At 47.8% G+C, this 27,987-nt stretch overlaps 1 protein-coding gene across 2 annotated transcripts in view; it reads left to right on the top strand.

Moving 5' to 3' along the window:
- Positions 1–1,677: 1,677 nt before the first annotated feature.
- CPPED1 (calcineurin like phosphoesterase domain containing 1) overlaps positions 1,678–27,987 on the top strand; it is a gene marked incomplete at both ends in the record, with an annotated part of 60,372 nt that continues 34,062 nt past the window's right edge. Inside the window, 2 exons of one of the 2 annotated variants that reach the window (XM_084249629.1) lie at positions 1,678–1,747; positions 11,720–12,069. In XM_084249629.1, coding sequence (XP_084105755.1) covers positions 1,678–1,747; positions 11,720–12,069 — 420 coding nt within the window. The remainder of the gene's footprint in view (positions 1,748–11,719; positions 12,070–27,987) is intronic. The other variant, XM_084249630.1, reaches the window with a different exon arrangement.

Raw genomic sequence — 27,987 nt, forward strand, 5'->3', positions numbered from 1 at the left:
CAGCCCTTGTTTCTCCAGAACATTAACTCCGTAAAAAACAGGGCTAGTGCTTGGGGAAGATAAAAACTAGTAACATTTGTCAGATTCAGACCTGTGTGTAGTCATTCCTTCTGGTGGGAAACAAAGCAGTCATGACCTTAGCAAACACAATCAGACGCTGCCCAGCAGGGCGAAGACAGAAAAATAAAACGAAATCAGGGGAAGAACTGTGGGTCTGCAGGGTTTTCCAGTGAAACCATAGCTTTCCATTGGCCAAGGAGGTAGGCAGTGTGGAAAGCGGAGTTCTGACTTTGCCACACTTGATTAGTGATTGGATGACTGCAGCAAATGGCTTGGTTTCCTTAAGGCCCTGTGGTCTCATATTGAAAGAAAGGTGTTTGGGGGATAAAGGTTATAATAAGCCTGTCGTGCCTGGCAGACATGTAACAAATAATTATACGTGATAATGTTATAGGACAGGGAGAGGGGCAGCCCAAACCCCGCAAACCTGCCTATTCTAAATGGGTTCTGCCATCCGCCGCATCAACACAAAACATAGGAGACTTTAATGGGAAGGAATTTTAATAAAACTAGGAAACAATACAGGTAAGGCAAAGAGTCTAGTTTCTAAATGAAGCATCCAGAGTTACCCGTCCCCTCGTGGGTAAAAGTCCATCCAAATGGGATTGGCCCAGAACAAGGCCCCAAAGCCTGCTACAAGTCTAAAGCATCTTCCAGTGGGGACCCACAGAAAAGGGTCACAAACAACTGGACAAGCCTGGAAGGAAAAGAGCAAAATCAACATCAAGATAAAAGCTGCCATTGTCACCTCCCCACGGGTCTCACCCACATCTGTGTCACCCAGTCCACGACCAAAAGACAAGTGCAGTTTCTTCACGTGTCTCTAGGCTCCATGCGCCTCCTCCAGGTCTCCTTGCTCCATCCTGCTTCCTTCCTCAGTCTCTTCTGCAGCTTCTCCTCCTCCTGCTCAGCTCCACCCTCCCTTGGGTGGGGCAGGGAACCTCCCCCTTTCCTGGGGACCACCCTGTTACAATAACATCCCTAGCAGATATATTTTATTTATTTTATTTATTCAAGCTTATGCAAATCAGCATAAAGGAGTGACAGTCAGGGCAGGGTCTGCAGTCTGCTCCCAGAAGTAACAGACACAGATATCTCACTTCTGAACAGGACCCAGTCCTTGTGACCTCAGGCAGACTTGCCAAATACAATGTTGCCCAGTTACACTGGAATTTTAGAAAAATAAAATGAACATGAGCATCTCTCAAACAGAGCCTGGATATACTGAACAATGATCCGTTGCTTATCTGAAATTCTGAAAAGCCCCGGACATCCTGGGCTTTTATTTGCTAGACCTGGCAACCCTATCTTTGGCAAAAGCTGGGTCCCCCCAGTCTGAGCCCCCAGGCAGGCCTCAGGGGCACAGGCGAGCCCCAGACCAGGGCCCTCCACTCGCCAGGAACCTCAGTCGATCCCGGAGGGGTCGCTCGCGCTTGCGCCCCACCCAGGCAGCACGAGTGGCGCCCCGAGAGGCCGAGCCCGGCGCTCCCGCCCTCCGCGTCCGGGCAGCGGACGCCTCCCCGAGCGGGGCAGGCCCGGCCGGGCGGTTGGCCGGGGTGGAGTCACACCGCTCCCTCCCACACTGCGTGTTCAGGCGAGGCCAGAAGCTCGCGCGCCATGTCGGCTCCGGAGGCGGGGGGTGTTTTCCACAGAGCCCGGGGCAGGACCCTGGACGCGTTCCCCTCAGGTACCGCCGGCCCGTCGCCCGGGGAGGGGGTCACCTCGGGGCTGCGGAACCTACCGCCCGGGAACCTTGCGTCAGGGCGCGCGCGCCTCCAGCCGGACCTGTACACGGGCTGTACCGGGGCGCTGGGGACCGCAATAGCGGCCGCACCGCCCGCTAGTCTGGCTTCCAGGGGGGCGCTGGAGAGGCCGCTGTAGGGCGAGGGGTTCGGTCTCGGAACCCCACTTCCCAGAGAGAAGGGACGCCAGAGGAAGGCAGCAGGCACAGCGGGTAGCTGGGCCTTGGACACGGCCCTCAACAAGTCTTGGGCTCAGTTTCCTCATGTGTAAAACGGGAATAACAACAGGGGGGGCCGGGGGGCCCTCGGCGGATGCTGGGGGGGTTATTTTGTACCCCACAGTCACGGGTCACTTACTACGCGTCACCCGCCAAAATATTAAGTGTTCATCAGAACCGAGCGGCAAGGTTCTGAGGTCCGATCTGAGAACTCTCTGCCTTGGACCTTGAGTTTAGATAATCTGCCCCTTGTGAACCGGGCGTGTTAATCTCACCTGGAGAAGCTTTAGCAGATTAAAAGCATTTCTGTAACCCAAGGTCGGACCCAGGCTGGATGCTAATGAAGGGGAATTATGGAGCTGTAAGGCAGGAGGAAAGTTTGTTGCCAGGTTCCTATGCCTCTAGGGCTTTGGCTGCCTGGGGGCAACTTCTCTAAGGGGCTTTCACCGGTTTTGTACCTTCTGGGAAGTCACCCCAGATGTCCTGCTGTCTGGCTTGTACACACTTATCTTGCTTCACACTTGCTGTTCTTCCCTTGCCATTTCTCCTGCCACATTGTTTTCTTGAGCAGCGTTTTAAAAGGACAAAATCTTTCTGTCCTCCTGGCCATTCAAAGTGTCTGCCTTGGGCCCTGCTCGTCTCTGCTCCCATGGCAAATAGCTGGGCATTTGGGCCTGACTCCTCAACAGTCACACGTGTTTTTAAGTACAGTCACTTTTCAAATAAGATTTTCCCTGACTACCCTGTATCAAGGAGGTTTCTCCTGTAATTCTCTATCTGAAAATCTTGTTTGTTAACTTTGCAATTCCTGGGAATTGCAAGGGAAGTAGCAAGACTATGAAGAGCATGTGGTGGGTTTTGGAAAAGGTAGTCTGCTGTACATACCTCAAACGGCCTTTTTTGCCCAGCATGAGATTTTGAGATTTATCTGCATTAGTATAAGTAGCTCTAGCGTATTCATTTTCCCATGGGGCAATAGCCTGTTGTATGAGTAGATCCTTTATACATTCCCCTGCTGAATATGCAAAATGTCTTCCCTTTGCCCCTCCAGAACTGCTCTCTCCCCACCTTGCTCCAGGAGGTCCACCTCTATGACCTACAACCTCCTTGGGGTTCCTTGCCCTCTGGCTTCCTGTTGGGTTCAGCTTGTAACCAGCCTAATGGGTGTGAAGTGAAATCTCTTCATTATGATTTGTATTTTCCCAATGATTAACAATACTGAGCTTCTTTCCATGTGCTTGTTGGTTATTCCTGTAGCTTTGAAGAAATGTTTGCTCAAACACTTTGCCTGTTTTTTTTTTTAATTCCTTTTTTGTTGTTTGTTATTTTAAACTTTATTTATGCATACAAGAGCTGGGGTACAGGCCAGAGGTGCAGTGGGGAGGGCATGAGAGTATTCACTGGAGACAAGTGGGGAGTAGAACAGGCAGATCTACTGAAATACACTGCTGAGGGGAGCAGCGGGGAGACAGGAGAGGTCTGCTGCACCATGTGGGTCAGCTCCCTGGCTGGGGATCGAACTGGTGCTGCAGTAGCTTCAGATAGCTTCAATAGCTTGATAGTGCTGAGACTGAACCCCTTGCACCACCAGGGAGGCCACTTAGCCTGTTTTTTAATTGGGTTATTTGTGTATTTACTTCTGATTGTAAGAGTTATTTATATATTCTGAGTTCAAGTGTGTCATCAAATGTATGCTCTGCGAACATTTCCCCCCGTTCTTTGCATTGGCCTTTCCCTTTCTTGATGACAGAGCATTTGCTGCACCAACATTTTTAATCTCGAGGATGTCCACTGTATCAAGAACTCTTCAAAAATCACTTGATGTCCTGTCTGAGAATTCTTCGCCTAAAGCCAGATTGTGTACTCCTGTGTCTAACTTACAGAGTGGTTTAGTTTAAGCTCTTCTATTTAGGTGTATGTCCACAATGCGTGGTGAATTGTGTGATAAAGGTCTGTTAGAAATTTTCAGTATTTTAAAATTACAGTGGAAGCCTGGCAGATGCCAGTGAATAGAAAAAAAGGGAATTCAAAAAATGGCACATTTTCCCCTTTCACATGATGGAGACTGACTCTAAGCACACCTTCATTTACCAGCCTTCTGAAGTGGGACAAGGACTCGTCTTAACAGGTGTTCCTGGTGGGCTGGCCATGGGGCCTTTTCCTGACATGAACAGTGCCCCTGGGCCGTCTTTGCCACTTTGGGTTTCTTCCATGGGATGTGAGTTAAAAATCCCTTGGAAAGGAAGCACAGAGCAGAGAATTCTTCTGTGCTTGCACTTTCTTCCTTGTCCAGTCTTTTGCGTCTATGTTCGTCCCCAACTCCTAATTCAATCGTAATTTTACCTGCTCATCTCTGTTGACTCCTGCCAATGCCTCTTAGTTTTATTAGAAGCAACCTTTTACCTTCATGCTTCTCTGGTTTACACTTTAAAATTGATTTGGAAAGGAGCGCTCGCCTAAACAGTTAGGGGCACCTCCCAGTGGCCTCCAGGTGAGCAGACTCTGAGGGGCAGAGGCAGGGTTGCACTGAGGTGGGAGCCCCCATTGCTGTCCTTCCCAGTGCCTCTAGGGCGCACCCAACGGTGTTGGCGGATCCTCCGAGCTGGACTGAGAGGGGACCTTCAATGAGTGTCTTCCTCACAGAGGACTCGCTGAGGGTGTGATTTTTGTGCAGGATGTGATTCTTTCCTTTGCCAAACTCTCCAGTGAGGAAGGGGCAGTGAAACAGGGCTGGGCAGCTAGACACCCCAGGAGCCAGGGGCTGTGGCATCCACTCAAAGCCAAGTCTGTGTGGAGTCCGACACTCAGGACTTGTCTGTAGAGTGAAAGAAATGCAAGTTCCTGACTAGTTTTGTAAAAAGGAGAGAAATAACCTAGTCACGCCAAAGCCGCAGGCGCTCATTTGTGCATGAAGCCAGCCCTGTCTCAGACGCACCCACACAAGGTGAAGCACTTGGGTGATTTCAGGTCCCGAGTGAGGGAGCTGGAGGCTCAAGAAGAGAGCTTGGTGCCGTGGAACACCTGGACTGTTGAACCAGAGAGTCCCAAAGTGATGACAGTTATTTTGCTCCTTTTTGCTGAAATAAGATTAGTCCCCGGAGAAGATGCGGAGCACTGCCAGAGGCCTCGAGATTGTGATTCACGGTGCAGGCTGCTCCTGTGAGGAGCTGCAAAACTTGCATCTCATTGGCGTTTGCTCTTTAACCAGAAAGCCTCTGGGCAGCTGCGAAGCTACTACCCAGCTTTGCTGTTTTATAACCAAAACAAAAGCAACGCCCACAAATGTGAAGGAAGGTTGTTAAGACTAAAGCACATAAATATGGAGTATAGACGTCTGCCTCGTCACTGGTTTTGTGCATGGAAACATGCATTTACACGTATATAGAAATATACATATACTGTATATATGCACATATATGTAGTGTGTATGTATATATATGAAACAGAAGCATGAAGGTAAAAAAGGTTGTTTCTAATAAAACTAAGAGGCTTTGGCATAGGTTTAACAAATTACAAGAGCACAGATTATTATAGTATTAGGTATTAATTAATGACATCACTGATACCCATAAGTCTTTTCCTAGCTGGGTGATACAATTGTAATTCATTTGCTTTTGGGGTCCATTTATTCTTGTCATTGATTAACTGTTAATAGTGAAAGGATCAATGCAGTTTCTAATTCTTGGTATATATTAAAAAGTCAGCTTTCATTAGCAACGGACAAATATGCCCAAGAGGTATAATAATAAAAATGAATGAAAGAGAATATATTGGTAGAGACAAATCCAAGAAAACATTTAGTTCACGATACTGAAAGAGGGATTGCAATTAGAGTACCTGTCTTTCAGACAGGATGTTGGCTCATGGGCAGAGTCTCCTAGGAAGGTTTAAAGGTTTTAAAGAATCTTTGAAGGTTTTAAAGATTCTTTTCTGTGTACAGTTGCTTTGCATCTGATGACACTTAAAGAAGGCTCATGGGTCCATAGTTTAATACCTCCCCAAATCTTACCCCTCAATTTTGTTTTTTTGGTTTTTTTAAAGATTTATTTATTTATTTATACAAGCACTGGGTACAGTCAGAAGTGCAGGAGGGTGAGAGAATTCACCAGAGCCAGAGCGGGGAGCAGAGCAGAGCAGGCAGGAGGACCAAAGTACACTGCTGAGGGGAGCCGCGGACGGCAGGAGAGGTCTGCGCGCCATGTGGGACCCTCCTCCGTGGGCCGGGGAGCAGCCGGGGTTCGAACCGGCGCTGCAGAGGCTATGGGCAGCTTCGCAACCCAGCGCTCAACCGCTGCACCACTGGGGAGGCCCACCCCTCAATTTTGAAAGGCAGTTTTGCTGATTGTGTCTACCAGTCAGTAGAAATTCAGAGGTGGCCAAATCTCACTATTCTGTATACGACGGATGAATCAAGTTTCTTTCTAAAGTCAATTTTGCCCTTAAAATTAATTTTAAAATTTGATTTAGGCTATGGTAACTATTCGGTTGACACTTGGTGATGTAATACATTTGGTAATTGGTTTTATGTTTTTTCCGGTTCGTTGTCTGCACAGACGTCATCACACCTCACTGGCTCGTTCTCTGTGAGCTCCCCTGCATCACCGGTGACCTCCCCTGGCGTTGGAGCACCATGGCTGGCTCGCCCTGGCTTAGCCTCTCAGCTCTCCTTAGATCTTGATCAAGTTATTACCCAGGACCTTGCTCCCTCTCCTCTTTGTACCTCTGAGCAAAGCAGAAAGGTCACCCTAGCTGAGGGCTTGTGGTGGCAGACGTGTGCAGGGGCCACGGGCTGATGGGCCAGCTGTGGGTCAAGGATGGACTGTGGTGAACTGGCGAGCACCCGTCCCTGTAAGGGGAACCATTGCTCAGCCCCTGCCAGCACATGGCACACTTTAGTTGGGCCTGACATGGCCAGCTTTTCCATGAGAATATCTGGAAAAACAGGTGCATGTGGAAAATACATGAATTTAAAGTGTTGGCAACAACTTCAAACTTTTATAAACATCGCGTGGGCCAAAGAGAACACATTGGCTAACCCCATCACATCTAGAGACCTGGAGTTTGTGACCTCTCGAGACCACCAATTAGCATCCCATGGAAGATGGGTGTTCTGGGCCCTGGCTTATACCCTGAGCCAATCTTGGGCTGTTGGCAGAGACCATGAGCAGCACAGCCTAGTGGGAGAAAGCTCAGGGCTTTCCTGAAATCTTGGACTTAGCAAGAATCTTGACCTGGTTTTAAAAGGCCATTTAAAGGATGATGATTAGATGGTAATAGATAACACCAAGCAGTGTTTAGGACCAAACGTGTGAGCTGAACACAGGCAGGGACTAAAAATGAATAGGAAAATACAAAATATGAACCAAATATATCATCATTAACAACAGCAAATCCTCCAAGACATTATTTCAAGTCAGGGAGACGGACCACTCTGCGTCTTGTTCTTTGCAGCCACACTTGGCTTGTGGTGGGCAACCCCTGAGCGCTTGTAGGCCCTGCAGACCAAATTTGCGTGCACCTCGCCCAGGGATTTGTTAGGTTGCAGACTCTGACTCCGTCGGTCTGGGGTGGGCTTAAGAGTCTGTCTTTCCAGGTTGCTGCTGGTCCAAGGACTTGAGAACTGGGGTGCTAGGATTCCCCCCTTCAATGCAAAAGCGCAGCCTGTCTCCTTGCTTCCCTCTTGTCATCCACGCCTTCTCCATCCGTTTCCATTTCCAGGGAATTCTGCTTCTTTACCGGGGTCGCCAGGTATATACCATTTCATCAGGCACTCTTGTTTTTTAAGTTCTTTGACTTGTAAATTTTTTTTAAAAATTGGGCCTGTAAGTGTTCTTTTTAATGCTTTGATTGTGTACTGGGATGTGTAGGCGTGGACTCAGTGTATCCAGACTTGCCTTGCTCCAACTGCCACAACAAAGCTTCCAGAGAGTTTGGAGGGAGAAGCGTGATTGAGCGAGGGCCAGTTCTCACCCCGCCCAGGGAGGGTGGCATCATCAGCCTCTGACTCTCGAGGATGTTAGCCAGTGAACACCAGGCCCATGCTCCCCTCGGGTGAAATGATGTATGCAGCTGTTGTCAGGAGTTCGTAATATACTTCCATGTAAAAATCTGCCCTTTTGAGAGATGAGGGAGTTACAAATTTACAGAAGATTCCTCCCTCTGGAACTAAGTGTTACAATCCTCAAATATCTCCAATTCATCCTTGATTAAAATTAAGATGAGATCAAAGACCACAAGCTTCTGTAGCAGGAACTTTAAAGAGGATCCAGGTGCTTTTGAGAACAGTCAACAAATTGCCTTTATGACGCAGGTAAGGGAGACTGAATGTGCATCTGCCAGCAGTCATGCATTTTAGGTTAAATCTATTTATTCTGTACCTTTCATCATAAAATTGAGAGTCTGCATAAGTTTTTACTAAGTAAACAATTATAATGAAAGATTTATTTTAATACCTCTATGGACTATTGATTTATTGAGACCATGACTATTTATTGTAGGAAACTATGTTTGTTAAAAACATTTGCTTTTAAAAATTGTAAATTCTGTTTGTTGTAGAAGGTTGATTTATGCTTCGACCTTGGGGTGACTCTCACCTCCCTGGTCTGGTTCTGATTAATATATCCAGTTTGAACAGCTTTGTAAACTGCCTCAGAATCAGGAACGTGGCTAAAAGCATTCACTGGTGTAAAGGTTATTATTCAAGTAACATAAAGAAATGATCCAAACAGTTGACTTTGAAAGAGAAGTTGGAATCTTGGTTTCTTTTAATGGCACCAACCTTCAACTCTTGAATTCTTGCTGACTCTTCCTGACTCTTTACCACTAACTCCTGGTCAGAGTAGATATCCGATACTATGGAACAGGCTGTCCTAAGACAGGCAGCTTGAGACACAAATATATATCCTCCCAGGGACTGTCAGGGTCCAGTGCTACCTCCCCTGCCTGCTGCTGCAGCATCTCTCTGGAGTGCGGTTCAAGGGGCCTGCTGGGCTGTGCTCTCATCTGAAGGTTCAACTGGGGAGCCCTTTAAGCTCACTCACGGGTGTTGGCAGGATTCAGTTCCTCTCAGCGTGCTGCATGGAGGGCCCTGTTGTCCCCAGGCTATTGGCCAGGGCCTCTGCACAGGGCTGGTCTCTGTGTGGCCATGTGAGGGCTCTGAGAGAGAGTAAGCATGTGAGCATGATGAAAGTCATCATTTTCTAGCCTTTCTAGAAAATCATTTCCTCTCCTCTGTAACCACTTTATTGAGGTGTGATTGCCGTGTAAAAAGTTGTCTATATTTAGTGTTAAGTCTGTTAAGTCTACAGAACAATATTATTAGCTATAGACATCTGGCTGTATAGTAGAGCTCCAGAATGGCCTTATCTTGCATAACTGAAACTTTTACAATTTGACATCACTCCCCATGTCCTCTACCTCCAAATCCCTGGCATCCACCGTTCTTTCTGCCCTGTGAGTGTATTTTAGACTCCACATATAAGTGAAATCGTACACTATTTGTTTTTCTGCAACTGCCTTCTCTCAGTTAACATAATGTTTCTCTTAGAAAATGGCAAGGTTTCCTTTTTAGGGCTAAATAATATTCCACTGTGTGTATGTGCCACAATTTCTTTATCCATTTTTATGTCAGACATTTAGTATGTTTTCATGCCTCCGTCTAGCTTGATATGTACGCTATCCCATCACTGTATTCTGCTTCTTAGAAGTAAGTCACTAGGTTTAGTCTATACTCAAGGGGGGTGGGTGGCAGAGGGCTCGCATAGGACGTGAGCATCATAGCATGGATCTCTGGTGGCATGGCGGCATCCTTCTGCCACTCCACCGGTAAGAGCTCAGTGACTGCAAGTGGAACCTATTGTAGTGCCAGGCCGTGTCCTTAGCAGTGAGATTGTTGTGCCAGGCCCACCGGGCCTCATGCAGATCCAGGGTGGGCTGCTCATGATTTGATTGCACAGCTAACAATCCAAGCTATAGGTCAAGAACTGGCAGATGAACTTGCTCACACAACTTGTTTTGTAAAGTAGGTACAGGTAATTTTGGCTGTTTGTATGGTTGTCTATTTAAGTCCTGAAAAGGGAATTAAGAGGGATGGGTGGCCTTCTAAGATGACAGCGGGCCACTCTAAGATGACAGAAGCCACATATGGCAGGTGGGACGGTGGCCGTGTAATTTAATAAGATCGCAGCCGACTTATTCTTGTCCATTGATCTCAGCTTTAGTGATACACCTCAGAGATGCCCTCCCTGAGCATCCATCCAAATCAACCAACACACCCCTCTTAGTCCTCTCCTGGTGCTTAGCACAGCTCTCTCCAGCCATCTCTGCTTATTTCCTCATTTGCTGCCTGTCTCCGCCATGAGAGCTAAACCCCAGGAGAGCTGGGGCCTCATCCCTCTTGGTCCACCTGGGTAATGTCGGCTCCTCCCACAGGGCCCGGCCAACAGCGGCGCTCAGTAAATATTTACTGAATAGATGAATGAATGAACGCACAGACATGGAATGAATCTGTAGGGCTTTTAGGACATTCAGAAATCTTCAGGACTCCAAAGGCGGTGCCAGTTATTAATGTGTAGGCTGCGCTAACTCACTACAGAGAAGAAAACGACCGTGGGCTGGTTTGTCCCAGCACTGATGGCTGGGGCACCTCACGTCACATGTCGGGCTTCCTCGTCCTCAGGTCGGGGAGCTGTGGAATGGGGGTGTTCAGACTGCTCTGTTCCCAGTCCCGCTTGGCCAGAGGAGGCTCCCTGCTTTCTCCCTGGGTTGCCACGAGAAGTGTGGGTTGAAGAAAGGATTCGATGGCACAAAAAAGAATAGTCACAAAGCTGTAAAACCACATGACTCCATGCCCACACCAGCCACTCCAGCTCTGCAGAAGCAGGCGCCGGGGTATCCCCTAGCCGAGGAGGGCAGAGACCCGGCCCTCACAGTCTCGGGCCAGCAGAACCAATGGAGGGGTAGGCTTTTCATTGGGGGACCTGGCCCCCCTTCCGAAGGCCCCCACTTCCTGCGGCCCCTGTCCTCGCCTCAGCCTCACACCTTGCTTAGGCCCAAGTCAGGCCTTTGAAATGCTAGCATCCTTTTTTCCCCTGCCCCTGTTGACTAGCTCATTTCAAGATTTCATTTCTGGCGCTGCATTTCCCACCAGATAGCCAGAACATCCAAGCCCCAAGTTTCGTAATTAAAATTCTGCCATAGCCCCCGAAACCGTGCCATTAAGCCTGGCATAAAAGCACTTCACCTTGTAATTTAAATATAATACTTCTGGCAGCTTTCAATCTGGGGCATTTTTAATTCTAATTAAAAAACTATTATTGGACATTAATATCCTCTCTGCAGCCTGTTGTGGGCCTCCGCGCCCCGTTCGGGCCGGCCACCTTGAGCACAAGCAGCCTGGCTGCGTGGCTGCTGCGGCCCACGTGGTTTTTCCTGGCCTTTGGGAATCACCGGGTCCCAGGCATAATTAGTATAAATCAGAATCCTCCAGACTATGACAGGAAAATGGTATGTTTCAACAGCAGCTTATTAAAATGACCTACTTAATTTAAGGAAAATATTGTATCCATTTACCCAGTAACCTGGGATGCTTTTCCTGACACGTTTTATAATATCTCTCTCTCTCTCTCTCTCTCTCTCTCTCTCTCTCTCTCTCTCTCTCTCTCTCTCTCTCTCTCTCTCCCCCCCACCCCCACTCCCCAGAGAAGGAAAGGGAGTGGAAGGGGCCGTTCTACTTCATCCAAGGGGCAGACCCCCAGTTTGGGCTGATGAAGGCCTGGGCCACGGGGAACTGCGACAGCGGGGGCGACGAGTGGGGCCAGGAGATCCGGCTGACCGAGCAGGCCGTGCAGGCCGTCAACAGGCTGAACCCCAAGCCCAGATTCTTCGTTCTGTGCGGGGACCTCGTTCACGCCATGCCAGGTAAGTTGGGGACCGGCTCTTGCCACCTTTTCTCCTTCACCCAGTCTCGGGGCGTGGGGGCAGCAAACGTGATTTCTCCCCGAGGAGGACTTGGTCACTCGTGGCTCCTTCGCTCTCTTCATGCCCCAGCAGTGTCGTCAGACATCAGAAGACGCACACTCGTTTTATCTTTAGAAGTTGGCGAGATTAATCACAGTAATTAGGCAGAGCTGCAGTTCTGACGATGTGAGCTTAATATGAAAAATGGGACAGACTCCTGTGTGCCACTTGCTTCATTTCCAGGGGACAGCCTTGGACGGCTGCCAGATGCCGTGTGTGTAAATGCGGTTGTTTCCCGCTTCTTCCACCTCTGCTTCTCTGATGTTTCAAATCACACAAATACTGTAACTTTATAACAATTATTTTATTTAGGAATTATAATATAGATAACTTTATAGAAGAATTTATTTTGTAACAGTAAAATAACTTTTGCTGAATTAAATTTTTTAAAGGTGTATGTGGGAAGTGGGCTTCAGATCTGGCTGGATCTAGGGACTCAGCAGCTGTTATCAAGCCTTGATCTCTCTCCTCAGCCCTGCTTTTCTCTGGGTTGACATCATTCCCATGCAGGCTCTCTCTAGGAAGTGGCTCTTGAGGACTCTGGGTTTATATCCTTCTGTAAAAACCACAGCAGAAAGAAAGCGCCTGCCTTATTCTTGGTAGTCCAGTCTAAGTCCCAGGCCATCTGTTTCGCATGGCCCCCTGAAGTCAGGGTGTAGGGTCAGCTCTACTGCAGCCACTTGGTCTCAAGAACAGCATGGTTCCCTAAAGAAAAGTGAGATTACTAGGAATGCAAACATAGCAGATTGCTTCTAAGAACTTGCCAACATTTTTTTTTCCTTCTCTGATATTAACCTTGTCTCCCAGGCAAGGATAAAGGCCATGAACAAGTGTAAGCAAGTTAAAGCTGCCCCTGCCTGTCAGGGAGGCAAAGCAGACTCCATTGGCCACCTTTATCTGTGTCCCAGTCTCTGCTTAGTGGAACAGAGACGACCTGGACACCATGCAGAAGATACTGCAGGGTCCGAGACATTTGGTTTGGTTCACGTTACCTAGTAGACCAAGCTCATCAATCCTGTTGTGACTTCTGATGCCTTTGGAAGCTGAGAACCTTTATGTAACCCTGGCTGCATGAATTCCCCTCCGCCCGCCCCCAGGCTCATGGTGGGGTAGCCTACCCATCCAGAACAATCCCAGAAGAAAGATGGGAGTGTGGAAACACGACCACCCAGAAGTGCTCTTCCTGAAGCCTGGGGAGAGCCCTCAGACTCCTTGGTTCTCTGTGTCCTCCTATATTACTAAAGTCATGAATGGGGACCCACCCCTCATCGTCAGGTGGAACCCAGTGATATCATCCCTGGAGAAGCATCCTGTCCTGCTGCTGGGCCTGAACAGAGGTGGCAGGCAGGGACGAGGGGAAATAAGGCAGTGGGCCAAGGCCTGGGCAAGGGTTCAGATGGCCAGGATGCCAGCCCCTGTCTGCCACTGATGCCCTGGGTAGACTTTGGCCCCTTACCTTCTTAGGGCCCTGGCTTCTGAGCCTACAACCCATTAAAGCAACAGAAATGTAAAACCTCTGTAGTGTGGGGCCACACAATGCAGAGGCAGAAGACTGGCTCTCTGTGTGGTGGTGAACCACCCCTTGGTCAGTCCAGGGGCACATTCGCAGATGTCTGAGTTTTATTTGGTGAAGGAAAGCTGTGTCAGCTGCCCGTGAGCCTGGCTGCCCTTGGTGGCTCTTGACAGAGGGTTCTAGGGTGCAGAGATCATACAGTGCTAAAGTCACTGCTCAGTGTCCCAGTTTCTGAAGGAGTTAGAGGTCATGGCAGGCTGTGGGGCACGGGTCTGAGGTGCACCTCGGTGACGTGCTGGTTGAATGGCCAGGTCACTGCTGCTTCTACTGCTCTGGTTCACGGTTGGCTGGTTTCTTGGCAGTCATCTTGGCCCCGTATGCACTCACTCTGGACACCAGTGAGCAAATTTATGGTTTTATTGAACACTTGAATATCAGGTTCCAATTTTAACTTTTTTCTGTCCAGTAGTTTCTTTTCTTTACAAGCAGAGCCTTAGGAGACTCGGTAGAATTATATAACGTGTTCTGCTGGTTGTTTACCGGCTCGTTCTGAATTATGTTAATGTATTCAGTCATATTTCAGAGTAAGTTTTAAAATAAACATGTTTTCAGGCTACATTGCATCTGAAATGCAACATATAGAAGTAAATTAAATGATAGAGTTTTTATGTTCAACTCTACCAGTTGGTCAGAAGACACTGTAAATGTGAACTAGCAAATTGTTGATGATGTATTTTATATTCTGTGCGACCCGACCAAAATTTGTATCTGTTCTCAAGATTTAGACTGTTTTGTGGGATTGTCACTGAGCTAGTAAGAGGACCATACCCACTTTGAACCTTGTGGTCTGAGATGAAACAGAATATTTTTTTTATATATATATATATATATATATATTTTTTATAAATTTTATTGTTATATTCCCCATACAATTGCAGCCCCCCCCATTCTGACCCCAATCCCTCCCCTCCCGCCCCCGCCCCCCTAAAAGTGTCTCTGGTTCATAGTTTTTTGTTGATTTTGATTTTCACTTTCTTATATTCATTTTCCTGGTCCCTTATTTAAGTTTTCTAGATTCCTGCTATGAGTGAGACCATCCGGTATTTTTCTTTTTCTTTTTGGCTTATTTCGCTGAGCATGATCCCTTCCAGCGCCATCCATGTTGCTGCAAATTGCATGTGTTTATCTTTTTTGAATGCTGAGTAATATTCCATGGTATATATGTACCACATCTTCTTGATCCAGTCATCTATTTTTGGGTATTTGGGTTGTTTCCAAAGCTTAGCTATTGTAAACAGTGCTGCTATAAACATAGGGGTGCAGGTGTTCTTTGGAATTGATGTTTCTCTGTCCTTTGGGTAAATACCTAGGAGTGGAATTGCTGGATCATATGGGAGCTCTATGTTTAGTAGGTCCAGAAATCTCCACACAGCTTTCCACAGTGGTTGGACCAGTTTGCACTCCCACCAACAGTGCAGAAGAGTTCCTTTTTCTCCACACCCTCGCCAACATTTGTTGTTGCTAGTTTTTTTAATATGTACCATTCTCACTGCTGTAAGATGGTATCTCATGGTAGTTTTGATTTGCATTTCCCGAAACAGAATATTTTTTAATATGCAATTAGTGGCTTTCCCCTCACTTAGCTCACATGCAGGGTAGACATAGAAAAGTAATTATTTGCTTTGCCTGCTTAGCACATTGTTAATTATCAAATGCACATATTCAAAGACAAATAAAACCAGAAAGCATACTTTTAATTCATAAATAATCTCTTGGGCCAAGTAGTTGTTGGCTCACACTGGAGAAAGAGCTTCAAGAATCATGCTTTTTCTAATGAAAGTCATTAGAAAAACTTTCCACACAGTTATCCGTCATCCACACATGTTCACCCGCACATGTTTATTGTGCACACCAAGCGTCACTCACACCGCCAGGTGCTTGGCTGTCGTGGCTAAGATCCGGGAGCAGGCCCCCCCGGGAAGCTTAGAGCCTGCTGGGAAAAGGGCAACCCATGGCCGGGAAGAAGCCCGTGGGGCCCGAGTGTGCTGGAAATGCTGGGAGAAGGCAGGCTGCCCTGTGCCAGATCCCGGCCCTCTAGTGTTCCAACATGTGTTCGTCCACAGAGATCTTGGCTGTCTTGGTTATTTTCTCATGTTGTGTAGTTTCTCCACGGGGCTGCCCCCCATACACATCCCTGACCGTTGATTCTCAGCCCTCCCTTGCCGGCCCGGGGATCTTTTTGTCCGTGCCCACGTGTGTCCTCACTCTGTTCATTAAAGATTCCATAACCAAACAAAATAGATAATGTGGGGTGAACTCTTCCCCAATCTGGAGTCTCCTTGAGGAGTTCTTTGTGTTTTGACCTCCACTCGGGCAACTGCTCCGTGGTTTCTCTCAGTTAACAATTCAGCCCCAGGAATTCCTCTACGTAAAGTGAGGCAAGCCTGCACTCGCATTACTCCAGTATGTGACGTCGGGGTTTCCTTGGGATGCAGTAAAAAATGACTACTGACAACGAGGCGCCTTTATTCTCCTACCGTTCTGGTGGTCAGAAGGCTGACACGTCTTTGCAGGGCTGCGTTCCTTCTGGGGGTTCCAGCTTCTGGGAACTGCCTGCACTTCTTGTGGCCCCTTCCTCCATGTTCAAAGCAGCTCCTCTCGGCCCTCTGCTTCCGCTTCTTATACCCTGTTACACCAGCCCTCCTGCTTCTCTCTTCTAACCCCCCTGTAATTATTTGGCCCTTTTCAGGTAACCCAGGCAGTCTCTCCAGCTCAGGAGCCCTAGCTCCATCATGTCTGTAGGTTCCCCTGTGCTGTGCAAGGTGACATGTTTACATATTCCAGAGATCGGGCTGCGGGCTTCTTTGTGGGGCTCCTGTTCAGCCTACTCCAGCAGCCTAAGGTGGAATTCAGGGTCTACCTGCCAGGAACCGCGCTGCTGGCTCCCCTGTCATCAGTCTCGAGAGCAGGTGTCAGGTTCTTTTCATGTTAGCTGGTGGGGGAGCTGCCTCGGGGCAGGTCAGCCCTATGCCAGGGTCACTCATCCCTTAAGCAGTGGAGTCAGGGTCTGACTCAAGTCCGTCTGCTGCCAAAGCTCGCATGCTTCCCACTGCAGCCTCGCTTCTCCAGGCACCCCAGCTGTGAAGCATCAGCAGCTTGTTTTCACTGTAGGATCCCCACCACCCCCCAGACCTCCCGAGACAGTCAGCACTTTCGCCAGATTCCAGTTGACCTCATGGACAATCAGGTTTGAGAGACACTTACTGAACCTAGCGCCCAGGGCCCTGTATTTTGTGCCTTGGTGTATTATGTAACATGTGTGTGTGCAAGTGGTGTGTGAAAATGCCCTCCGACTGTTACAGATAGTGCCGAGCACGTCAGCTTTAGGCTTAGCAGGTTCAGCTCTCAAAGGGAAAGGCTTTAAGTCCATGGACTTTTTCTGGCTTTGTTTTGTCTTGGTTGTGTTTATTGGGTGACGTTGCTTTGTAACACGATATACATTGCAGGAGTGTAGGCACACACCTGTATATACATGATCCTGCACCGTGTCCCCCACTGAGGCACCAAAATCTGGCCTTTGTTTTGCTTTCTGAACAACAGTGGAATAACACAGGTGACCTCTGCTCTGCGGGGCTTCCAAACAGAGCTTAACCAAGGTGGTCAGGAGAACCTAGCCCACACCAGCTTTATGGGGAATGGCAGGAGAACCAGAACTGGGTTTGGTTTGGGCCAGGTACACGCACAGAGTCCCTTATCTGCCCTTGCAAAGTTCAGGAAGCTCTGAAAACTAAGAGTTTATTCTTTCTTACTCAGTGGGCAGCAAAACTCACCTGAACTGAGACGAGGTTATTTGAAGCCTCTGCTAACCCTATTTGGTGAGAATATTCACGTGTTTTTCTGGCAAATCTGCTGTCGTCTTTACAGGGTGCTGCTTGTGTTATTTAATATGCACCCTGAGCACTGCTTTACTATCTTGAAGCATGAAAAATGTCCAAGTTTCAAACCAAACTTGGCCCATCAAGTTTTGGATAAGCACATAGGAATCTGCAGTATCAGTAATTTGGGATTTGAAGATGAAGCGCCTATCACTCTGGAAGCAGAGGCCTTTTCCTCCCTCTGATTTAACGTCCTTCCCCCACTTAAGTTCTGCACAGCCACTGCATAGCAACCACATTTTAGCTTCAAAGTTAAAAGGATCCCAGGCATCTTATATTGAAGTTTGGGGACCATTTCTATTGGCACCGAAAAAGAAAATGAAATTAGATTCAGAAGTGATTGTGACAGATTGAAGGTGAGAGCCCTGCACAGGGGTGACGTGGGCTAGTCCAGCGTCTGCAGATGTGGTGAGAAGGCTGGGGGTCCAGCAATCAACGGGGAGACCTGTGGGAGAATGGGGGATCACTGATAATGGAGTGGGGGCTTCCCAGTGGGACTAGACCCCGGAACACCTGAGAAGCGCTATCTCTGGTTTGGACGCCCCTTGACTTAAATTGTGCAGGCTGGGCCCCGGCCCTGGTGATAGTTGTAGCGGCCCAGTGGCCTTCAGGACCATTCCCAACCTGGAGGTTCCAGCTGCAGGTGGATGCATAGAATTGGGGGATAAATAGGGCCACGATGGAATGTGCTGATGCACAGGGCTTCAGGCACAGGATAGAGCCGTTTGTCTGCCTCATCCTCATCCCAGCTCATTTCCCCAGCTGGGCAGGAACAAAGGCGTGAATGTAGTTCTGGTACAAGACAGGCTGATAAGCAAAGCCTCAGAGGCATAGTTCTGACCCCAAAGCCAGAGTGAAGGCCCTGCTGGGAAAGGCCTTATCTCGCCCCTGCAGCCCCGTGGGATTCCCCCACACACACATACAGGGCAGGAGGTGCGCGGATCTGTATGTGTGATTCACCCAAGCCCTAAATCACAGGGACTTGGGCCATGTTTCTCAGTAGCACGTGGTGGGCCCCAGGGCGCACATGTGGAGTGAGGAATCGATTCATCTACTCGGCACATCGGTATCAAGAACCTGCTTTGTGCTCTCAGTGACTGGACGGACTTCTGTCTTTATCTTGTCATTCTAATCTCTCATAGAATTCAAGCAGGCAGATATCGATCTGTTGTTATTTTATTTGATTTTTAAATTATCCGAATACGTGGCTCCCTTCTCCTTGTGAGGATTTAAAATCTGTATCTAGAATAAACTGTATGACAAACCCCACACACCCACTCCAGTCCTTCCAGAGTTAAAAGTGTGCGTGGATGTAAACCACCTTATCTTATATAATATGTCATCATTCTGCGCGTATTTTTCTAGAACTTTCTCCCCTTCCATCTGCCTGGAAACCCCTTTTGTGTTGCTCCATAGAGGTCCCTGGGTGGCCCGTAGGTGCCTGCATCGCCTTCCACTGGCTGGACTGGAAGTCCACGCTTGGCTGCCCTCTGCCCCAGTCGCCAGCAGGAGCTACGGCTGCCTCCTCCTCTTCTCAGAGCCTCTTAAACAGTGCCTGCCGCTCAGGCCTTCCTCTGAGCCCTGATTTCCTTTCTGCTTGAAGTCCGAATGGATCGTGGATCGGCTGGGTCTGGGAGGTGCTGGGCGTTAGCCTTGAATGAACATCAGCCAGTGTGGGGGATGTCAAGTTCCTTGCTCCCCTTCCCTCTTCCTCTTTTGTGCAGCCGCCAGCGCCAGCTCAGTCCCTGTCCTGGAGGGATAAGTGCCTGTCCTACCTGCCAGCCACAGGTGCTCAGTAGGTTGCCACTGAATGGAAGCACTTTTGTCTGCCTTACCATAGAGTTTGTTGTCAAAAGCAGCCCAGTTAGTTCAGGGTCTTTCCTCTGCTGTATAAATCTCCTTGAGTGATTATTTTAAGTGTGGATTCTAGGCTCCCAGAAAGGTCAAGGTTTAAAGAGAACTAACCATACAGTTTAACACGCAGGAACATAAAAAGAGGATTTTACAAGTGCGAGAGATTGATGTGCCTGGTTGAACTGCCATCAGGCCCTTCATGGGGTGGACGGGCATTCAGAGGGGCCCGCAGGCCCAGTGGGAGCAGGAGTCACCCGAGAGTCCAGCACGTCCATTAAAAATGCTATTAAAACCCCCGGGCAATCAGCAACAACACCTCCCTTCTGCTGAGGCTGATTGGAAGTGGTTTGAACTAATTTACCTAATATCACTAATTGGGGAACTCGGAGGTTGTTTGCAGAGTTGCTTGTGATTAGGTGAGGGGCTCCCCGAGTGCTGGGAGCCATGGTCTCCCCGCCCCCACCGGGGCTGGCCACCTGGCGGCGTAGTCGACGGCTGCTCCCCTGCGGCCACATCATTTTTGCTACAAGTCAGGAGGGCTGGGAAAACTCCGGACCACAGCTCAGAATAATGTTTGAGTCCATAAAATAAAATGCACAGAAGGCTTTAAAGGAAACCAATTATACTGAAATAGCGTTATCAAAACGTTTGTTAAATTATTTGAGAGGGCTGGAGGCAGGCGTCTCTGTAGGCCTCTCCCACGACACAGTGAATAGCAGGGCTAAGTGACCAGTCCCCCGGGGCGGTGCTGAGCTGAGCTCAGGTCTCGGGAACCTGCAGCCGTGGTAGCGGATAGGAAAAGTCCTGTGATGGCGCGGATGACAGAGCCCCAGGAGCACGGGCCCCTCTTTGATTTTCCGCCTAAGTTTGTAGCAGAAGGAAAGACTAAATACCAGCTGGAGGTCCACAAGGATGTAGTTTTCTCTGTGCTGGTTCGCAGATCCCCGGGTCCCAGATTAAGAGCCCTTTTCTGCCAGCACTTGTTGGATAGTCACACTGGCCCCGTCGGGGCGGCCCCCACACGGTCAGCTTGGCCAACCCAGATTGAAATTCAGTGGCAGAAACTCTACCTTTAATTAAAGACCAAAGGGCTTCTTAGTTGTAGCTGGAAAAGGCCAATGTTTGATTATCCATGAAAAGAAGTGATTGGAGCTGAATAACAGGCTGGTTAACTGTTTGATGAACGGGAGACCAGGGGGTGGAGTTGCCTTTTGATTAAGGAAAAAACTTTCCATATTCTTCCTCTCTGCTTTTCAGTGTTTGCATCAGAAGCTGAACACTGAGAGAGCCGGTCTTACTTGTTTACTCCACGAGGCATGTGAGAAGGCTTAAAATGAGAAATGCACCAAGTGAAAATATAAGTAACAAGTGGTCGGGACCAGAGAAACTAGGACTTCGTAGAGGAAGACCGGGGTGGGGAGATAGGAACAAAATGGCTCTTGTGCTTGGTGTGTTGGGATGTTAGAGGAAAAGAAAGAGTTGTCCAAGGAACAAACTCACACCCATGCCTGAGAGGGACACAGCATATCCTTGGAAATGTTAAATTTAAAAGAACTTTTTTTTATGAAGGCTTCCTGCTGGGACACTAAGCAACATCCCGTCCAAAGGGGACTCCTCGAGGCAGGCTGCTTGGCCTGGTGCAGGGTCCGAGAATAGGTGTCATCAGGCCAGAGCCAACAGAGGCAGAATCCCAGGGCTTTGCAGAGATGCGGTCTGGAGAGAGGGGAGGGAGTGGTCCGCCGAGGATCTAGTTGTCTGTGCTCCCAGTGCTCTTGCTTTGTCTCCACCTGAGGGCGCTCCCGTGGCTGGTGGTGACTGCAGAGGCCCTCAGGCCCGCAGCCCCATGGGTGGAAGGGATCTGGAGCCCACCTCCGCCTTCCGCCCCTCCCTGGAAGTCTGGGGCGGGGCTGGACGCTGCAGAAGCTCTCCAAGGCTCCACTCGCCCGCCTTCCTATGCGGACAAGGCCGGGGACAGCCTAGCCCCTTCCTAGCTGGGCCCAGCCGATGGGCTTTCCTCCAGCTCTCCTTCCATTGTTCTTCTGAACACTCATTTCTTGAAATTGGGGATATTTCACTTCGTTGATAGGCCATTTTTTGGAACTACATGAAATACTGGAAGGAAGCATGATCCCATAGGAGTTCAGTTATCAGGTGATCAGAAAGTGATCAGAAAGTAAAATGGAAAAGACAATGAGAGGTCGGGAAACAGGGCACCTTGAACAGCGTGACTGCCCAGCACGCCTCTACCCCTCCCCCAACTTAGTCACCTGCGCCTGCGAGTTCTGTGTTGTTCCCGCTCGTTCCTAAATTGCTTATTGGAAAACCGTGGTAGTTCCTATTCGATATATATCATTTGGTTTGCATTAAAAATGTGCTCTTTATGTATTGTTTTGGGTGAAATACTGCTGTGGCAATCCATAAATATCCCTGTGAAGAAATTTGGTATTGATCTGTAAGGGAGATCACTTCACTTGGGCAGTCTACCGTCCTCAATCTTTTGGTTTTTTTACATTGAAGCGACATCGCAATGTACTGTGAGTCCCAGGCGTGCATCGTCTAGTCCACTGTTCAGTGCCCGGCTCTCCCTGCCACCCCACCTGCGCCCCCGTGGCCCCACTTACCCACCCCCTTCCCTTCTGATAACAACTAACTGGTCTTACGCCAGCAACTTATTTTTGTTCTATTTAGTTCATCTGTTTGTTTTCTTTCTCTGCCACATACGATGACTCCACGGGGCGCTCAGGAACACGCGGAGGTATTTCGTGTCACACCAGAGCTCCTCTTGTACCAAATAGTTTATTCCAGTAATTGCATCCTAAGTTCATGGTACAGATTCCACACTGAGCCCCTATAAATGTGTAATAAGCTGTCGCTGTTAGATGCAAAATTAAATGAATCTTGTCTAATAACATGTCTAATTAAAAAACCAGTAGAACCTGATTAAGCCTGATCTGTTAGCAGTGTGGTGCCGGATCACCCGTGAGTGATGTCTGTGCTTTCCAAGTTTCAGATCAAGGAATTGACGTATCTCAGTTGGTTAGGAAAAGATAATGGAACGGATTTGAGAAGAAGAGGCTTATGCAGATTCTCTGGGACTAGGTGAGGGATGTATTCATTCAAAGGGAGAAATAAATCATTGTCCTGAGCTCTACGCAAGGCCTCTTGTGCCCTGGTGGCCCCGATCCAGGCTTTCCAACCTTTCGTCCTGCTGTTACTCCCACTGCAGCCCCGCCCCGGCCTTCGGCAGTTGAAGTCAAAAATTCCACCTGCGACATTCACTCATTTTCTTGTCTAGTCGGCCACAGCCAGGGAGCATCCAGTGTCTGCTCGACCTGGCGCCAGTAGCCGGACCAGCCGCGCCTGCCCTCAGGGAGCTTCCAGGCTGCTCACAGCTGACGGCGGGAGGCAGCCTTGGTCAGCGATGGCCGTGGGCAGTAGGCACACTGAGGACGCTAGAGTCCTGCCGTTCAGCCCTTCCAGGCTCGGGGCTTAAAAATCCAATCTAATCAGACAGCCAAGAGGATGCAGAGGGAAAGTCAGCCTCTTGCTACTACTGGCCTCCTTCTTTCTTGGGGAAAAAAGACAGGAAATTGCCAGGCAGATATACTCGGGCACCTAGAGTGTTTTGTAACTACAAAGGGGAGCAGAAAAGCGTCGTGCCCCTTGATTCCCTGTCACCCCCGGCTGTAACTGTCCCTCCTGTCAAGGGCCAAGGCACCAGGACGCATCGCAGCTGGCCTGGACCGCGGGGTGTCTGTCCCTCAACCAGTGACCGTCAAGACCAGAGGGGGCTAGAGCTGGGGTCCTGGCTGAGCACCCACCACTTACACGGCGGCTGCAGGGGACCAGCCAGGGAGTCAGAGTCTGCCCCCTGCTGCCAGCCCTGCCTCTTGTTTGGGGTGGGTAACTGGGCAGCCACCCGCTCTCTGTAGCTGAGTTGCCGTATCTGTCAAATGCAGATACCAAAGCCACCTGCTTCCTGGGGTTCTCCTCACTTTCAGAAAGTGCCTGGCATTCAAGGACTTCTCCCAGCAGTGACTCGCACAGGCTTCGTGCCTCTGCAGCGACGGCTCCGTTCAGGCCACGGCCCCACCCCACAACATCAGCCTGTTCACATGTGCAGTTCAGCGGGTCTTTGTCTAGTCCCCGATCTGTGCCGCCATCACCTCCATGGTTCCCCTCACCCCCACCCCTGCCCCACCAGCCCCCCAGCAGCCACTCTACTTCGCGTCTGTGGGTCGGCCTGTTGTAAACGTCTCTCGATGGTTGAACCGCACGGTGATGTTAAGGACAGCGGAGAGCAGGCCTGTGTCCTGAGAGCGGCGGCAGCCGGCTGCTGTGCTCTGTCAGCCAGTGCTCCCTCAGCCAGTGCTCCCTCAGCCAGTGCTCCCTCACCCACTGCTGTGCCTCCTGACCCAGAGGGCCGGGCCCACTCTCTCCTTCAGGTTAACCACCCTCCCCTCATTTAGAAATTGTGAAAATGAAGAGATGAGTTTTTTAAATGTAGAAATTAATGTCCCAGGGAGCTAAATAGAATGGAGGGGGCCTCTATCCTGCAATCACGTCCACCTCGAAGAGCTGAGGACCTGCTCATTGTCAGCCTCCAGATCTTCATTTTTTAATAGTTTAATTAAGGATTTTTTTTTTTTAACACTGCTGAGGGGAGCAGCGTGTGGCAGGAGAGGTCTGTGCGCCATATGGGACCCTCGCCGCGGCCAGGGATCGAACCGGCGCTGCAGAGGCCATGGGCAGCCTCGCAACCCAGCGCTCAACCACTGCGCCAGTGAGGAGGCCCTAATTAAGGATATTTTGTCTGAAAATTAAACCCAAGCTTTTAGCCCAGTTGCTGGTGTTGTAACTTTCCCTTTTGTTCCTTCAAATAATCACGCCCCAAAATCATCTCCCCGAGTCCTCCCTTGTCATTAGATGACAGAAATTGGGGAGAGCTTGTCACTATGAATTGCCTTATGCTACAAGTGTGGCTGTGATCTTACAGAATAATGGTGTTTTCAGCCCTTTTCAAGATGGACGAGCACCTACTACTAGGCTCGTTGTGGGGCAATGGACGGAACAGGGCACAGGACAGGCCTGGAGCCCATGGTGGCCGGGCCGCTCTGCTCCTGTCCCCATCACCACGTCCCCTCTGAGGCTCAGTGCCGGCCCCTTGCAGACACCTCCAGTCTTCAGTGGTTCCTCCTGCTGCTAAGCTGGTGGCCGCAGCCTGGTCACTGCAGTGCTGGCCGCTGCCTTCCACCGGGCCTGCAGCTCCGTCTCATCCAGAGTCTCATGTTGGAGTCAGAAGACGTGACTCATTAACCCCATGACTTCGGGCTGGTTACTCACTTCTCCAGACCGCAGAGAGCGAATGTGGAGACAGTGGCTCTGTCAGTGATCTAGGGAGGTGGGGCGGGCCGGGGGTGGCTGAAGGAATGGCAGGACGTGGTAACGGAACATTTTATTTTTATTTTCTTATTTTTTTTTTTAATAAATTTTATTGTTATATTCCCCATACAATTGCAGCCCCCCCATTCTGACCCCAATCCCTCCCCTCCCACCCCCGCCCCCCTAAAAGTGTCTCTGGTTCATAGTTTTTTGTTGATTTTGATTTTCACTTTCTTATAGTTATTCATTTTCCTGGTCCCTTATTTAAGTTTTCTAGATTCCTGCTATGAGTGAGACCATCCGGTATTTTTCTTTTTCTTTTTGGCTTATTTCGCTGAGCATGATCCCTTCCAGCGCCATCCATGTTGCTGCAAATTGCATGTGTTTATCTTTTTTGAATGCTGAGTAATATTCCATGGTATATATGTACCACATCTTCTTGATCCAGTCATCTATTTTTGGGCATTTGGGTTGTTTCCAAAGCTTAGCTATTGTAAACAGTGCTGCTATAAACATAGGGGTGCAGGTGTTCTTTGGAATTGATGTTTCTGTGTCCTTTGGGTAAATACCTAGGAGTGGAATTGCTGGATCATATGGAAGCTCTATGTTTAGTAGGTCCAGAAATCTCCACACAGCTTTCCACAGTGGTTGGACCAGTTTGCACTCCCACCAACAGTGCAGAAGAGTTCCTTTTTCTCCACACCCTCGCCAACATTTGTTGTTGCTAGTTTTTTTAATATGTGCCATTCTCACTGGTGTAAGATGGTATCTCATGGTAGTTTTGATTTGCATTTCCCTGATGACAAGTGATGTTGAACATTTTTTCATATGCCTGTTGGCCATTTGCATTTCCTCTTCAGAGAAGTTTCTTTTTAGCTCTTCTGCCCATTTTTTGACTGGATTATTTTCTTTGTTGTTGTTGAGTCTCATCAGCTCTTTGCAGATTTTTGTGATCAGTCCTTTATCATTAGTGTTGGGTGCAAAAATGTTCTCCCAGTTGGTGGGGTTTCTCTTTGTTTTTGTTATTGTCTCTTTTGCTGTGCAAAAGCTCTTTAATTTGATGTAGTCCCAGCTGTATATCTTTGCCTTCACTATCACTGCTTTGGGTGATGTGTCTGTAAAGATGTCTTTGATGTGCAAATCACGTAGTGTTTCGCCTATATTTCCTTCTATATATTTTATGGTTTCAGGTCTTATGTCTAGTTCTTTAATCCATTTTGAGTTGATTTTTGTGTATGGTGTGAGGTGGTGGTCAAGCTTCATTCTTTTGCATGTAGCGACCCAGTTTTCCCAGCACCATTTATTGAACAAACTTTCTTTGCTCCAATGCATATTCTTTGCTCCTTTGTCAAAGATTAGTTGACCATAAATCTGTGGGTTTATTTCTGGATTTTCTATTCGATTCCATTGGTCTGTATGTCTGTTCTTGTTCCAATACCATGCAGTTTTGATGATTATGGCTTTGTAGTATAGTTTGAAGTCTGGGAGTCTGATGCCTCCATTCCCTTCTTTTTTTTTCAGGAGAGCTTTGGCTATTCGGGGTTTTTGGTGATTCCATATGAATTTCATCAATAATTGTTCTATTTCTTTGAAGAATGACATTGAAATTTTGATTGGAATAGCATTGAATCTGTATATTGCTTTTGGTAGGATGGCCATTTTAATAATGTTTATTCTTCCAATCCATGAGCAGGGGATGTCTCTCCATTTCTTTGTGTCTTCTTCTATTTCTTTTAACAGTGTTTTATAGTTTTCTTTGTATAGGTCCTTTACCTCTTTTGTTAGATTTATTCCCAAATATTTGATTTTTTTTGTTTCAATAACAAAAAGGATGGTCTTTTTTATTTCTTCTTCTTCAGATTTATTGTTTGTGTATAGGAAGGCTACTGACTTTTGCGTGTTGATTTTGTATCCTGCCACTTTACTGAACTGATTGATGAGTTGAATTAGCTTTTCTGTGGAGTTTTTGGGGTTCTCTATGTATAATATCATATCGTCTGCAAATAGTGATAGTTTGACTTCTTCTTTTCCTATTTGGATTCCTTGGATGTCTTTCTCTTGTCTTATTGCCCTGGCTAGGACTTCCAGTATTATATTGAAAAGCAATGGTGAGAGTGGACATCCTTGTCTTGTTCCAGATCTTAATGGAATTGCTTTCAGCTTTTCACCATTGAGAATGATACTGGCTGTTGGCTTGTCATAGATGGCCTTTATGATGTTGAGGTATGTTCCTTGTATCCCCAGAATTTCAAGGGCTTTTATCATGAATGGGTGTTGCACTTTGTCGAAAGCTTTCTCAGCATCTATTGATATTATCATATGGTTTTTATATTTCTTTTTGTTGATGTGTTGGATAACGTTGATTGATTTTCGGATGTTAAACCATCCTTGTGCCCCTGGAATGAATCCAACTTGGTCGTGGTGAATTATCTTATGGATACATTGTTGGATTCTGATAGCTAAAATTTTATTGAGGATTTTTGCATCAGTGTTCATTAGGGAGATTGGCCTGTAGTTTTCCTTTTTTGTGTTGTCCTTGTTCGGTTTTGGTATTAGTGTAATGTTGGCTTCATAAAACGTGTTTGGTATTGTCCCTTCCTTCTCAATTTTTTGGAAGAGTTTGTGAAGGATAGGCACTAATTCGTCTCTGAATGTTTGGTAGAATTCATTTGTAAATCCATCAGGTCCTGGGCTTTTGTTTTTGGGGAGGTTTTTTATTACCATTTCAATTTCGCTAATTGTAATTGGTCTGTTTAGGTGTTCTATTTCTTCTTTATCTAGCTTTGGGTGATTGTAGAGTTGTAGGAATTTGTCCATCTCCTCTAGATTGTTAAACTTGTTTCCATATAACTGTTCATAGTAGTTACTGATTATTCTTTTGATTTCTGCTGTGTCCGTTGTGATTTCTCCTCTTTCATTGATGATCCTGTTTATTTGTGCTTTCTCCCTTTTTTCCTTTGTGAGCCTGGCTAGGGGTTTGTCTATTTTATTGATTTTTTCAAAGAACCAGCTCTTGGTTTCATTGATCTTTTGGATTGTTTTTTTAGTTTCAATTTCATTTATTTCTGCTTTGGTTTTTATTATTTCTTTTCTTCTACTGGTTTTGGGGTTTTTTTGTTGTTCTTTTTCTAGATCTTTGAGCTTCGAGATTAGGTTGTTTCTTTGCGTTCTTTCTTGTTTCTTGATGTGAGCTTCTATTGCTATATATTTTCCTCTTATTACTGCTTTTGCTGCATCCCATACATTTAGGATATTGGTGTCCTCCT

Source organism: Talpa europaea (genome assembly GCF_964194135.1).
Source record: "Talpa europaea genome assembly, chromosome: 12".
In the NCBI taxonomy this organism is placed as follows: Eukaryota; Metazoa; Chordata; class Mammalia; order Eulipotyphla; family Talpidae; genus Talpa; species Talpa europaea.